Raw genomic sequence first — 14,344 nt, 5'->3', positions numbered from 1 at the left:
CCTTTACTCTCTATATACCCATGACTGTGTCGCCACCCTCAACTCCAATCTGCTAATTAAACTTGCTGACGATATGATTGGCCTGATCTCAAACAATAATGAGGCAGTCTACAGAGAAGTCATCACCCTGACACAGTGGTGTCAAGAAAACAACCTCTCCCTCAATTTCACAAAAACAAAGGAGCTGGTTGTGGACTACAGGAGGAATGAAGACAGGCTAATCCCTATTGACATCAATGGATCTGGGGTTGAGAGGGTGAATAGCTTTAAGTTTCTCGGCATACACATCACTGAGGATCTCACATGGTCTGTACATACCGGCTGTGTTGTGAAAAAGGCACAACAGCATCTCTTTCACTTTCGATGGTTGAAGAAGTTTGGTATGGGCCCTCAAATCCTAAGAACTTTCTATAGGGGCACAACTGAGAGCATCCTGACTGACTGCATCACTGCCTGGTATGGGAACTGTACTTCCTTCAATCGCAGGACTCTGCAGAGAGTGGCGTGGACAGCCCGGCACATCTGTAGATGTGAACTTCCCACTATTCAGGACATTTACAAAGACAGGTGTGTACAAAGTGCCCGAAGGATCATTGAGGACCCGAGTCACCCCAACCAAAACTGTTTCAGCTGCTACCATCCAGGAAACGGTACCACAGCATAAAAGCCAGGACCAACAGGTTCCAGGACAGCTTCTTCCACCAGGCCATCAGAGTGATTAACTCATGCTGATACAATTGGATTTATATGCTATATTGACTGTCCTGTTGTACATACAATTTATTACAAATTACTATAAATTGCACATTTAGACGGAGACATAACATAAAGATTTTTACTCCTCATGTGTATGAAGGATGTAAGTAACAAAGTCAATTCAATACAATATGTTACTAGTTTCATCTAGTTCAGGGATTCTCAACATGGGAATAGTAGGGGTCCATGGCTTAAAAAAGGTTGGGAACCCCTGACCTAGTTCTTATCACAAAAATGCTAGCAACAAACTCAAGCAATTCAGACAAGATTGAGCAGTTTTATCTCCGGAAGTAAGCTTGAAAGTTATGGTTAAATTTAAGACTATTCAGCTTTCAAAGTAAACCAAGAGGCAATCGTAAAAAAGGTAGAACATTAAATAATTTTGGAAATATAAATTTTAAAATTACAAAACTTAAAGAATAAATCAAAGTTTAAACTACTGATACACAATGCAGTACATAAAATCAAGAAACCCTTTGTCATAGAATTTAACAATTCATATATCAAACTGAATAGAGTAGTTGTAAAGAAAAGTCTATTATGAAAATTTCCTTTAATGGGCGAATGCAAATTCCTTTCATAAATTTAAACATTTAAACTTCAAAATTTATTCTTGTGAAAATCTCTGTTTTTGTTGTCCCCAGGCAGTATTCCATTCAAATACAAAGCAGATATGGTCCTAAGTAACCAAGTACATATGGTGATATCACGTGCAATGATGTGCCAGTACATGATTGGACAGAGCACTGAGCATGCATGGGATTGCCAGAATGTTCCAGCACGTGGCTGGGTTAAGACGTGTTTGTTTATTACTGTAAATAAAAGTTCTCTAATTCTTCTAGAATATGATTCTTTACTGTTAACCCACGGTACGCTTCAACAGAAGTAACATAACATGATGTCAGAAGTGGTTCTGGAAGAATAATATGGGAGAATCAAGAATCAAAGATAATCAAAAAAAAAGAGAAGAAAAAAGTTCTAACTGTAAATGGTAAAATGGAAGGTTTACCAAAACTTCAGCTGACTGGCAATGTAGCTGAGAATTGGAGGATATTCAAGCAACAGTTTGAACTGTACTTATCAGCGATCGATTATGAAGAAAAATCGGTAAAAACCAAAGCTGCGCTTCTGCTCCATGTAATCGGGAATGACGCAGTAGAGGTATATAATAATTTTGTCTTTGAAGATGGAGATAATTTCAATTTAAAGTCGATAATGGACAGATTTGAAGTTTTTTGTATACCTAGGCGTAATTTAACGTATGAGTGATATAAATTCTTTACGCGTGCGCAGAGAGCTACTGAAATAATTGATCAGTATGTTACGGAGTTAAGGAAATGTAGTAGAACATGCAAGTTTGGATCGCTCACAGACTCTCTTATTAAAGATAGAATAGTTTGTGGCATTCGAGATAATGCACTGAGAGAAAGGCTGTTGAGAGAGCAAGATGTAAATTTTGAAAAAGCTTTCACGCTCTGCAAAGCTTCTGAGACCGTGACGTTGCAGGCTGAAGCGCTTTTTGTTGAAAACTGCAATGTAAACACTGTAAAAAAGAGCAAATACATCAAGAAATATAATAATACGTCGACGAAACCGACAGAGCAAAACGGCATTGGAAAGAAAAAAATCATGTGATCGCTGTGCGCAGGAACATCACCCAAATCAGTGTTTCGCATATGGCAAAATTTGCTACAACTGCGGTAAGACTAATCATTTTTCGCGCTGTTGTAAAAGTAAAAAGAAGGAAAACGAAACGAAACAAGTAAATGCAGTGATTGAAGATGAATGTGAGGAATTTTGTATACATGCGCTTTGTGAAAATGCTGACATGGAGAATATAAAAGCAGTAGCTGCAGTGTCTGAGACGACCAAACAGGAGGCAATTGATGATGTGAAAAAGCAATGGGAGGAGGAGGTTGCTTCAATGCAAGCGATAATGAAAGAGACACAGAGAATATGAGATTCAGTCTAATCACTGTCTAGAGCAAGAACACTCACAGTGGGCACAGTATAAGGAAGAAGTGAAAGCACAAGTGAAGGAATTGCAAAGTATTATTGAAATGATGAAGTATCATCATAAAAAAGAGATTACACAGTTAATGAATGAATTAGATGAAGAAAAGATTCGTATTTCATTACAAATGGAAGTGGAAGGAATTAAGAAAGCTGCAGTACTTGAAGAAGTACAACCCAGATTATACATGGTCCAAACAGAGGAAAGAGTAGTGTTAAAAAGAAATTGCAAAGAAAAGAAGAAGCCAACTTCAGAGTTTCAGTTATCTGATGCAGATTTGTTTTGTGGTTAAATAATGTATTTGCTTTGATTAACGTTGTTAATTGTTTTTCTTTTTAAGGAAAGGAAGATGTGGTGATATCACGTGCAACGATGTGCCAGTACATGATTGGACAGAGCACTGAGCATGCGCGGAATTGCCAAAATGTTCCAGCACGCGGCTGGGTTAAGACCTGTTTGTTTATTACTGTAAATCAAAGTTCTCTAACTCGTCCAGAATATGATTCTTTACTGTTAACCCATAGTATGTCTAAACAGAAGTAACATAACAGTACAAACAATGGATGAGACCAGAAATTCTTGTGCTAATAAAGCTGTAATTCAAGGTTTTTAATATAGATAGTGACATGGTGGAGATTCATCTCTGCCAAAGAAGGTGTAAGGTGCTCCAACCCTCCACTAGCCTGCAAGATACCCTTGGGCAAGATGTAGCACCTGTTAGTCTCCCTACCCCACCGGATCAGGGTGACATGAAGACATAGGAGCAGGTGGTGGTGGTGGTGGATGGTCATATGAGCAGCTGGTGATATCACAAGTCCTAGTTATGTGACCACTGATGCCAGTGTGACAATCTCTGAAGAGTATTAATAATGGCAGGGGGTCACCCATCTTGTAAAGACACTGCCCAGAGGAAGGCAAAGGCAAACCACTTCTATAGAAAAAAATTGCCAAAAACAATCAGTCACCAATGATCAACCACATCATACAACTCAACACACAGTGGTGATGATAAGTGAATTTAAATGTTGCTAATTTTCTACAGCTATAAACCCATACCATTAAAATCAAACTATATGGTTCTGTATCAATTAGTATTTGGAAATATGTTTTTCAAGTATTGTTCTGATAGATGCGTACAAATTCCTGTACTGAAAGTTAAGTAACACACAAAGGTGATCAATTTATTATATCCAAACATAAATGACAAGGCCAGCATTTACTTTCATCTCAAACTATTTTTTAATTCCATGGTAAAGTTCAAATGTATATTTCTGGATCATTATTTCAAACCTCTACCTCAGTAACTTACAACAACTGCAACTTGTTATCCTCTTTGAGGCTAAGGAAAAGATAGGCAATGATTGAGAGCAAGAGGAAAGGGAAGGTGTTAGTGCAGGAGGGAATTAAAAAGGATAATGAATCATGATCTGAATGAATATGTTTGCACAGGTACCGAAAGCAGACAACCCTTCTCTTTGCAACACACAGAAATCTGCAGATTTTCTCTTGGTTATGATCAGCCCTTCTCTTTACTCAGGCTTCTCATTTCTGAACACAGAAGCTGAGCCTACATGAAATTAGAAATTCCACCATTCTGGGGTAACCAATAAAATGCTGCTGGAACTCAGTGGGTCACGGCATCTGTAGTGGAAAATGGGACAATAATTCCGGTTGAGAGACTTCTTTGGAACTGTAGCCACTGAGTTCCTCCAGCATTTTGGATTTTTTTTTCTGCTCCAGATTCCAACATCTGCAGTCTCTTGCATTTCCACCATTCGAGGAAAGTCCCATCTCCATGGGCAGCAACAGTATGAAATAGAGGACATTACATTCCTATGCAGCACCAACAATTGTAATTATTGATGACAGTTCCTTCCACTAGAAAAGTGATTGAATCAAACTTCCCTAAATAAGATTTACTATGAAAATCACATAAATCTCTTTCACGAATTCCATATCAAGTACACTACAACGTTCATTATCAACCAATTCCCAAGGCCGTTCCATTTGCATTTACAGCCGCATTCCTGTGACAGCACAATCCAAACTAGCATTGACAGACTGAGATCGGCTACATGGAATGTGGCTCCATCCAGAAAATGACAAAGCGAATAAAGAAACCATTCAGCCCATCGAGCACGGATGCAACCCATTGTTTTGGACATAAGTACGTACTGCAGATGCTGGAAATCTAGAGCAATACACACAATGTGCTGGAGGAGCCCAGCAAGGCAGGCAGCGTCTATGGATGGGAATAAACAGTCGACGTTTCGGGCCGAGACCCTTCCGTTGTTTTATGTGTGATTGAATAGAAAACACGGCACTGCAAAAGCTGCCAAACCCAACACTAAACATATAGACGTACCTGAACTGGGCCCGCTCACCTTCCTCAGCACCGCCACTCCATAACGGCTCCTAGCAACTGCTCGGCCTACCTAACTTGGCGGCGCCGGGGAGAACCCGTCGCGCGCGGCAAACCCAATTGGTCCGGATTGAAAGGCTGTTCCGCGCTTGGTTCGTTTTACTGTCAATCAAAGACCGCTTCCCGTTGTCAGGTTGGGTTGAGCCGGAAGCTCCTGGTATTGGCGGTCTCTCGCTCTTGAGGTAATTCGTTGCAGCTCACCGGTGGATAAGTTCTGGAGTTTTTATTTTTTTTTAAGGAGTTGTTTCCACTCTGGTTCCGAGGTGATTTCGAACCTGTGTGTTTTTTTTTCCCCATTGTGTTAGTAACGTTTTCTGGACACTGGGAGGGAGGATCCAAAGCTATCCCGCACCTCCCTCGTCCATTTAAAGTGAAATGGCATCCGGAATCAAAATACAAAAGAAAAAACAAAATGTGCTACTTACTCTTAACGGTATTAATAACTGAAATAATGTCAATACTTAGAGATAAGCAGCTGCTGCTTGAAGGGCTCGTCCTCTTTCCATAGTGCTGATTGCATTTCAATGCTTACTTTGGATTGTATTTTTCTTGTTAATGTTCTATGAGGCTAGTATATCAGCAATTTATTGTTGAAGGTTGCACAACCAGGTTCCATATCTTGTGAGTCTTCTAAGCAGATACCAATGATGAAGTTTACTTCCACTTTCAATGCATGTTGTACCCTGCAGGACTCAATATTAAATCCATCAATTTGTTTTTTGTACCAAAACTTGTCACTTCTGCCTACCATCCGTTAGGCTCATTTTTCCCTTTTTCTTTTGTATAGTTTGATCTACTAAACACGTGCCCCGACTTTACCATTATACAGACAAAAAGAAGATTAATCCAAAATAAAAACAGAAAATATCTGGGGAAATCTCAGCAGACCAGACAACATCTGTGGAAAGAGAACCAAGTATTGTTTCTGGTCACAGACCCTTCATCAGCTTCTCATTTTCTCAATTCTGCATAAGGGTATAAAGCCCGAAACGTTAACTCATTCTCTTCCTACAGATGCTGCCTGATCTTCATTTTCTTCAATTAATTTCAGATAATAGCATCTGCAATTATTAAATGATGGAATAGGAGAAGACGTTGCTGCAGATTTGATGGATTTTGCAGAGACACTCTGGTGGTATCTCTCCAATTCTTTGAGGTGCCTGCCATAGGAAATGAAAAAAAAGACATCTTGGTGTTGCTTCCTGTATTCATTTTGGAATTGACAAATATCATATCCACAATACCGCAAAACCAGTGGAATTCCCCTATTATACTTAGGCAATAATACCTTCATACCCTATCCATTGTTTATTTATTTATTTTCTCTCTTTTTCTCCATCTGTCCCTCTCACTATAACTCCTTGCCCATCCTCTGGGCTCCCCACCCCCCTCCCAACTTTCTTTCTCCCTAGGCCTCCCGTCCCACGATCCTCTCCCTTCTCCAGCCTCATATCCCTTTTGCCAATCAACTTTCCAGCGCTTAGCTCCATCCCTCCCCCTCCTGTTTTCTCCTATCATTTCGGATCTCCACCTCCCCCTTTCAAATCTCTTACTATCTCTTCTTTCAGTTAGTTCTGACGAAGGGTCTCAGCCCAAAACATTGACTGTACCTCTTCCTATAGATGCTGCCTGGCCTGCTGCGTTCACCAGCATTTGCGTCTGTGTTGCAATAATACCAATATTGCTTTCTTCCAGTATCAGTATCGATGGTAACAGCTAAGATTAATCCAAATTGCAAATGGCTTTCTCTAAGATTGCAGATTTGTAATACAACTTGATTTCAACTTCAAAATTTAAGTTTGGTGGTTTACTTGTATTTTAAAATATTTTGCTCACTATTATTATGTGTGTGTGTTTCCGTCCAATCATATTTAAATGTTTGCAAACTTATTTTAAAGCAACTTTAATTCAGTGTCCCATAGCTAAAGCTAAGAGAATGTCCACTAATGGTCAATTATATTTATACAATGAGAAAATTATATAGATTAATTAGATTTTTAATGCTCATATTGGGATGTCGGGGTGGAGATACGTCTCTACCAGGGTGTAAGGCACACCGTCCCTCCGCTAGCCTGCAGGTCATCCTTGGGTAAGGTTTAGCAGCTGCTTAGCCCCCCAATCAGGGTCATGTGAAGCCAGAGGAGAATTTGGTGGATGATTGTATTAGTGGCTGGTGAATATCACAAGTCCTGGTTAAGCGTCCACTGATCCCAGGCAGACAATCTTTGAAGAGAACTGATAATGGCTGTGGTCACCCATCTTGTAAAGGCACTGCCCAGAAGAAGGCAATGGCAAACCACTCTGTAGAAAAATTTCCCAAGAGCATTCATGGTCATGGAATGATCATGATTGCCTACATCATACAACATGGCACATAAGGATGAACGAATACTCATGTGCTTAGTTCCTGCCTACAAGCGGATCAGGAAGTTAATTAAAAATTCAAAAGATTTTGGATATCATAAGTTAAACACAAAGTATTGGAAATATGAGTTGGACAAACAATATTTGAATAGAAAACATCTGTACTAGAATGTTGTGATTTATCCGTGATTTTCAAATACCGCATCATTTCTTGACAATTATTGCCAAGTGGTTCTGGTATTTCTGGTATAAGTCAATCATGATTGAATGGTAGAGCAGACCTAATGGGCCAAATGGCAAATTCTGCTTCTATGTCTTGTGTTCTTATTTTGTACTTTAAGATTTAGAGTTAAATGTGGTTTACTTTGGGTATGAATTATGCATAGGGTGGCTGTTTATATATTGTATTTTTAGTACAATGTTTTTTTCCAGAAATGGCTTCAGGGACTGGATTGATCTACGATGAACGAATGATGAGCTATAATCTGCTGTGGGATTTGTGAGTAGTTTAATATTTTATACCTCAAGTTCATCTGCGGTTAAAAGTTTTATCAAATCCTATATAACCTTAACACGTGATTATTTCAACGGAATCCAGACAGGTGTTCCACATTCTTTACTGGCTTTGTAAATTGATACCAGATTAAACAATGGCTCAAGTTTTAAAACCTTTATCCTTCCACTGTGTTGCCCTGCGAGCTAGTCCCATTTGCCTGCATTTGGCCTTCCAGTTCTGGGATTGTGAGTATTGTCAGACTTAGTTACTGACTAAAAAAATTTGCAGATACTTTTAGTTGCAGAGGGTCTAAGCCACTTAACTCCACTGATTTATGATATTTGTAACAATCTATCTCTTAGAGCAGAATATTGGACATCAGTTCAGATTGTTCACAATTTAGGTGATTTGGTTAGCTCCAATTTTCTGCTAAAATATTTTAATCACTATTATAGTTCATTGCATTTATTGAGTATTTGACTCAATACTATCATTATTATTCTTTGATTTTTCTCTCCTGAACTGCTGAATATTTCAAGCATTCTCCATTGTTTCAGACTTTCCAGCAATTGCTACGTCCAACTAAGTTCCAGCATTCTGTTTCCCCCTCCCCCCCCTCACCATTTCACTTCTATTTTCTGTATTTCCACTATCTCTAGACTTCCCTGGTGCTCCATAAAAATATACATTGAAATCCTTGTTTGCCACGAAGTAATTTAAAACTTAAAACCAGATAAGAGCATACGTTAATCTTTGTGATTATGTCAGTAGTTTATGAACTTGAATCGTGGTTCTTTTATTTTGCTAGGATAATTTGGAAAATTGGGTCAAAGTGCCTAATGAAGACTGTATGGCTGGTAAATGAACAAGTTATTATGATCCATTTCATTAATTAAAATAATCTTTTCATTTGTTTGCATTTTAGCCCAGATTGCAGCATTGAAATACCAGAACGTTTGTCCGCTTCCTTTGACAAATTGAAACAGTATGGTCTTGTGGAAAGATGTGTCCAACTATCAGTTCGAGAGGCCACTGAAGAGGAAATTAGTTTGGTTCACAGGTTGGACATACATTTAAAATGTATTAACCAGTTGCATACTTTCCCCATCTCCTACTCTGAGTGAAAGTTTGGGCAGCAACCTGTTTCTCCTTTCCTCTCCATTTCTGCTCTTACACCAAAGGATATCTGAACTAACTTAACTTGGGCCTTTAGCTCCTAAGTAGAGCATAGGTCATCAATGACCTCCCTTCTCTGTCGTCCTTTGAAGCCGATGGTATGGTTGGAGTGCACTGATGCTTCTGCAATACATTACATCCACTGTACAGGTGAGTGACCTATACAACTTCACCAGAGCCCTGTTGGCCGGTCTTACCTGTTTCCACTTCTCATAACAGGGATGTAGGTTTGGACTTTGAGAGGCATTTGAACTAATATGGCAGTCTTTTCTCCCGGCTGTTATGGATAAACACCCATTCTCTTAAATCATCATCATCATCAGGTGCCATGCCCAGTTTGAGCTTTGACTGCCGTGGCCCACACACTCCTGTTTCGGGTCAAGTGGATCAATTCATTGGTATTCATTTCCAGTTCTCTGGCTGCTGTCTCCATCATCATTTGTCTTTGTCTTCCTTTTGCCTTCTTCCCTTCAATCTTTCCCATAATTACCGTGCATTCTAACTCCTCTTTCCTAATCACACGTCCAATGAAGTTACATTGCCTTTTCGTGATCTCATACATTAATTCTCTTTTTGTGTTTGCTTTGTTCATGACATCCTTGTTAGATATTCGTTTCGTCCATGATATTCTTTGCATCCTTCTCAAGAACCACATCTCTGCTGCTACAATTCGTTTCCTCATGTTACTAGATATTGTCCAACATTCTGAGCCATATAACATAACTGGATAAACATAACGTTTCAGCATTCTGAGGCGGGTTGGCATGCCTAGTTTAGTATTGGTAAGTATTCTCTTAAATACATAGTGTAAAGACGAGCTCTGAAACTTGTTAAATAGCGATTTGCTTTGCATATTTCTAAAGTCAAATTGGGATATCAGATACTGTGCTTTCATGCCAGCAATTTGCATCCGTAGTGTAAACCATAATTTATAGTAAAGAGCACACAGTTATTTTAATAATTTTATTCATGATGGTGGAGCAATATTTCCACAAGCCTTAATTTTTACTTGTAAATTGGTTCTCTACAGTGACACCAGTGTTATAGTGGGGGGGTTGCTATAGTGGAGAGTAAACTACATTACACTAAGTTTTGGCAATGAGTTAGCTGTTCAGCAAATATCTATTAAGTTATTATTAACACCAAATTTTATCTTTAATCATACGGTGCTGTTTGGATCTTTGAGGGGTTTTCAAAAACACTAACTTGCATCCTTATTATGTGACATTTCTGGAGTATCCAGGTATATCTAGCCAAGGAAAATAACCGAGCACAATTTTGCCAATGTTGCTTTATAACTTGCTCCTAGGTTGTGTCTTTATAGATAATTTAAACTCTGAACTCTTTTTACTGATTTGGTCACTGATAAGCCAATGTATTGTAGCAGAGAATGTCCAACAGATTTTTTAAATTTACTTAACATGTTTTGATGAAATTTTATTAAAGTGTTTCCTATTTGCAGCGAGGATTATTTGGAAGCTGTGAAATCTACTGCATTTATGAATGTTGAACAATTGAAGAGCTTCTCATACAAATATGATGCAGTTTATTTTCACCCTGTAAGTAAAATTATACTTTCAAGAAAACCTAATCAATTACCAGCAAAGTCACGTTTCATTTCTCTTTCTCTGTGTTAGTTTAATTAAATTGAATGCACTTTCATTTGTGTTCAACTTTGGATCCAAGACCCATTCCAGAATTAGTCACATAATTCAAGCCAATTGACTGTCTCTGGTTCATAGTTTTAGGACTGAACTGTGTGAATGCTAATACCCATCCACAGACAGTCTCTTCCTTTTCTGAAAAGGTTTGAAAACTAGTCCTAGAAATTTGAGTACAGCGACCATGAATTGATAGCATTGCTTTCTGATAGGTGAAGTATTTGATACTTATAGGTGATAGGTCACTTATAAGTGGCTAATACACTCAATTTTGTTTCTAAAAGGGTTTATCTAATGAATTTAATATTAAACACACAGCGCATATTTTCCTCGTATGAACATATAAAATCATTGCAACACACCAATATCGCTGAATCAGTGGGAGCCCTGGGCTTGTTTTCCTGCACCAAGACGGTCCCATCGAGGGGTGATGGGAGACAGCGATGCTCGAAGGGGGTTCCTTATGTCCAGTCTATTCCGCAACTTGGTTTTTGGTGCATTCATTGCAGAAAACTCCGCTTCACAGAGATAGGATGTTGGGAATGGAAGTAATGTTCTCAGTGCTTTCGTGGCTATCTCAGGATATTCAGCCTTGACTTTGATCCAGATTCCCAGCAGAGATGTTATGTCAAACATACTTTTCAGCCCACCGTCACTTGCAAGCTCGAGGTGTTGATCTTTTTCCCATGCTGACATGGATGATTCACCGGGGACATTCACAAAGGGGTCACGGACCCATTCCTTTGCACATCTTGGGTCATTTGCGTGCGTCTTGGGTCACTGATGACCTCGCGTGCGTTCAAGTTCAACAGTGGGCGTGGCGGAATGAGGAAAGGTGCAGCTGACTCATATCGTTTCATATCACCAAATCATATTGTTTGCTCGCGGCCCGGTGGTTGGGGACCACTGATGTAAAGATCTAGGGTAGTAATCTAGATTAACAAATAGGCAAGTGAAATATAAAGTGTTGTAGGCTGTTGCAAGAAATATTTGAGGATCTGTTAACTAGATAAATTGTTAAAAAGCAACAGCCAAATTAATTAAAAGCACAATTGCTTTAAGGATCAGTTACTAAAGCTTTCATCACATATTTGATGTGTCTTTTAAGAAAGGCTGTTTTGTTTTAGAACTCCAATCACTGTGCTAAATTATCTCTGGGAGCAACTCTACAACTTGTTGATGCAGTCATGTCAGACAGAATAAGAAATGGGATGGCACTAGTAAGGTATGGGATAATTTTATATTTACGTTGTTGATAAATTTAATGCAGCACACAAAATATTATCTATTTCTTCTTCTTTCCCAGACCTCCAGGTCACCACAGCCAGAAGAGTGATGCCTGTGGATTTTGCATCTTTAATAATGTAGCAATAGCAGCTGAGTATGCAAAACAAAGATATGGAACAAAAAGGTGGAGTTTCTAACTTCTCAGAAATGAAAAGCTAGACTTTTGTTGATAATGATATGAACAATTTTTTATTGCTTTCCTCTTCCAGGATTCTGATAGTTGATTGGGATGTGCATCATGGTCAAGGAACTCAGAACACATTTGAGGAGGATCCGAGGTTGGCACCATTTGTGTTTCTGTGTTTTTACAGATCCCCAAGAATCATTAGTATTCATGTTGGAGAGCAATGTATTGTGTAGCACTGCTTTTGTTATCATTAAGAAGAGAACTACGTGTCCAGAACAATCACTCAGTTAGTGTTAAAAAATAAACTGAACATTTCTGTGATATTTGACCTCTCTGAGATGTTGCAAATGCCATCCGGCGGTCTACCAACTCTCTCCATTCCCATCTTCGTTCCTCGTCTCTCCCCGGCAAAAGACCGTGAAAATCTCTCTTCCAGCTCACAAGAAAGAACAACAGCATTCCAAATCCCGTTATCTCTAGTCATAACCCAAACATTGCTGCTACAGAGAAACCATTGCATTATCAGAGAAACTTCACAGCATGTTACACAGCAGTGAAACCCTATAGCATCCAACGGAATCAATCCCGAACGTAGCCCCCAGAATTGATCCACCATCCAATTCAACACCAGAAATTCCAACTTGTGTGTGGGATAGTTTTCCTCAGAGGGCGACAGACTCCAGCTGACAAACGCAACGGGCCTTAACCCGGAGCCCTGATCCTGATCCAGGACGTCCCCTAAACCCTCTCGGCTGGCATTTGTGTGCAGTACATACGGTAATCGGGGGTCCGCAAAAGCCAACACCGGCGCCTGGGTCAGCAGCTCCTTCAGTGACTGAAAGGCATCCTCACATTTTGCATCCCACCTCGGTCCAAAGGGCTCCGATGGGCTAAGATACTCTCCACCCTCATGTCCTTTCTTCCCCAAGGGAGGGTAACCGCACAGAAACTATTCCATGGATGTTTTTTTTTGCAGATCAAACCTTATATTTTAATGGCTTTTTTATTTCAGTGTTCTTTACTTCTCATGGCATCGCTATGAACACCAGCAGTTTTGGCCTAATTTAAAGGATTCTGATTACAGTGCTATTGGAAAAGGCAGTGGGACAGGATTCACCATAAATATGCCATGGAACAAGGTATTTCTCAAAATAAAAATGCAAAATTTTTATATGATCATCTTCGTACATAATGGTTCAGACAATTATTTGTGCTTGAAGGAGTTGTTTGGTCTATCAAATTGTGCTGTGAGAACTTTTCAACTAAAGTTTTCTTTCTCACCTGTTTCCCTATAAGTTTTTAAATCAGGGGTTCCCAACCTGTAGTCCACAGATTCCTTGGTTAATGGTGGGGTTCCATGGTATAAAAAAGGTTGGGAGTCCCCTGTTTTAAATGAATTCTAGTCTTCAGTATTAGCTATTGTTCCTACCACACTGCTAGCTCGGTAGATACCCAAGTATCTAAACTTGATATCTCCTTTGCATCTACATGCTGGCCTTTGTTGGCATCATCTGAAGTCATGGTACTAGTTTTCATAATTATACTGATAACACCTGTCTCTTGGTCCTACGTTTTCAGCCTTCTGCGTAGACTTCAGTTAAGAATTGAAGAGTCTCTTTCTGAGTACTGTATCAGGTTGAAGTGTGTCTTCTCAGTTTTGACTTTCCATCAGTAAGATTGCCACCTTCTATCTCTATTGTCAGCCATGGCTTAACCAACCTGTCACACAAAAAAAAACCCTTGCCTGTGCCTTTGCCAACTTCAGACCTAAATTTATTAATGCTCTCTTGGATCATCATCATCATTATGTGCCGTGTCATATGACATAGGCGATCATGGTTGTTCTTGGCAAATTTTTGTACAAAAGTGGTTTGCCGTTGCCTTCTTCAGAACAGCCATAAAATAACTACTCTTCAGAGATTGTCTGCCTGGCATCAGTGGTCGCATAACCAGGGCTTATGATATGCACCAGCTGCTCATATGACAATTCACCACCTGCTTCCATGGCTTCACATAACCCTGATCAGTGGCTAAGCAGGTG

General features: G+C 39.4%; 2 protein-coding genes across 8 annotated transcripts in view; one reads left to right on the top strand and one right to left on the bottom strand.

Moving 5' to 3' along the window:
* tubgcp6 (tubulin gamma complex component 6) overlaps nucleotides 1–5,247 on the bottom strand; it is a 57,003-nt gene extending 51,756 nt beyond the window's left edge. For all 3 annotated transcript variants that reach the window (XM_072241376.1, XM_072241375.1, XM_072241377.1), the window contains exon 1: nucleotides 5,136–5,247. The gene's annotated coding sequence lies outside the window, so the exon portion shown is untranslated. The remainder of the gene's footprint in view (nucleotides 1–5,135) is intronic.
* A 72-nt stretch (nucleotides 5,248–5,319) lies between these two features.
* Nucleotides 5,320–14,344, top strand: part of hdac10 (histone deacetylase 10) — a 39,606-nt gene continuing 30,581 nt past the window's right edge. The window contains exons 1-8 of one of the 5 annotated variants that reach the window (XM_072241320.1): nucleotides 5,320–5,374; nucleotides 7,989–8,055; nucleotides 8,978–9,112; nucleotides 10,691–10,787; nucleotides 12,017–12,114; nucleotides 12,196–12,300; nucleotides 12,386–12,454; nucleotides 13,316–13,442. In XM_072241320.1, the coding sequence (XP_072097421.1) occupies nucleotides 7,991–8,055; nucleotides 8,978–9,112; nucleotides 10,691–10,787; nucleotides 12,017–12,114; nucleotides 12,196–12,300; nucleotides 12,386–12,454; nucleotides 13,316–13,442 (696 nt within the window). In that variant the 5' untranslated portion in view covers nucleotides 5,320–5,374; nucleotides 7,989–7,990. The other 4 variants (XM_072241321.1, XM_072241319.1, XM_072241323.1 and 1 more) reach the window with 4 other exon arrangements.

This window comes from Mobula birostris, chromosome 23, assembly GCF_030028105.1.
Source record: "Mobula birostris isolate sMobBir1 chromosome 23, sMobBir1.hap1, whole genome shotgun sequence".
Taxonomy (NCBI): domain Eukaryota; kingdom Metazoa; phylum Chordata; class Chondrichthyes; order Myliobatiformes; family Myliobatidae; genus Mobula; species Mobula birostris.
This window is presented reverse-complemented; position numbering and strand designations above follow the sequence as displayed.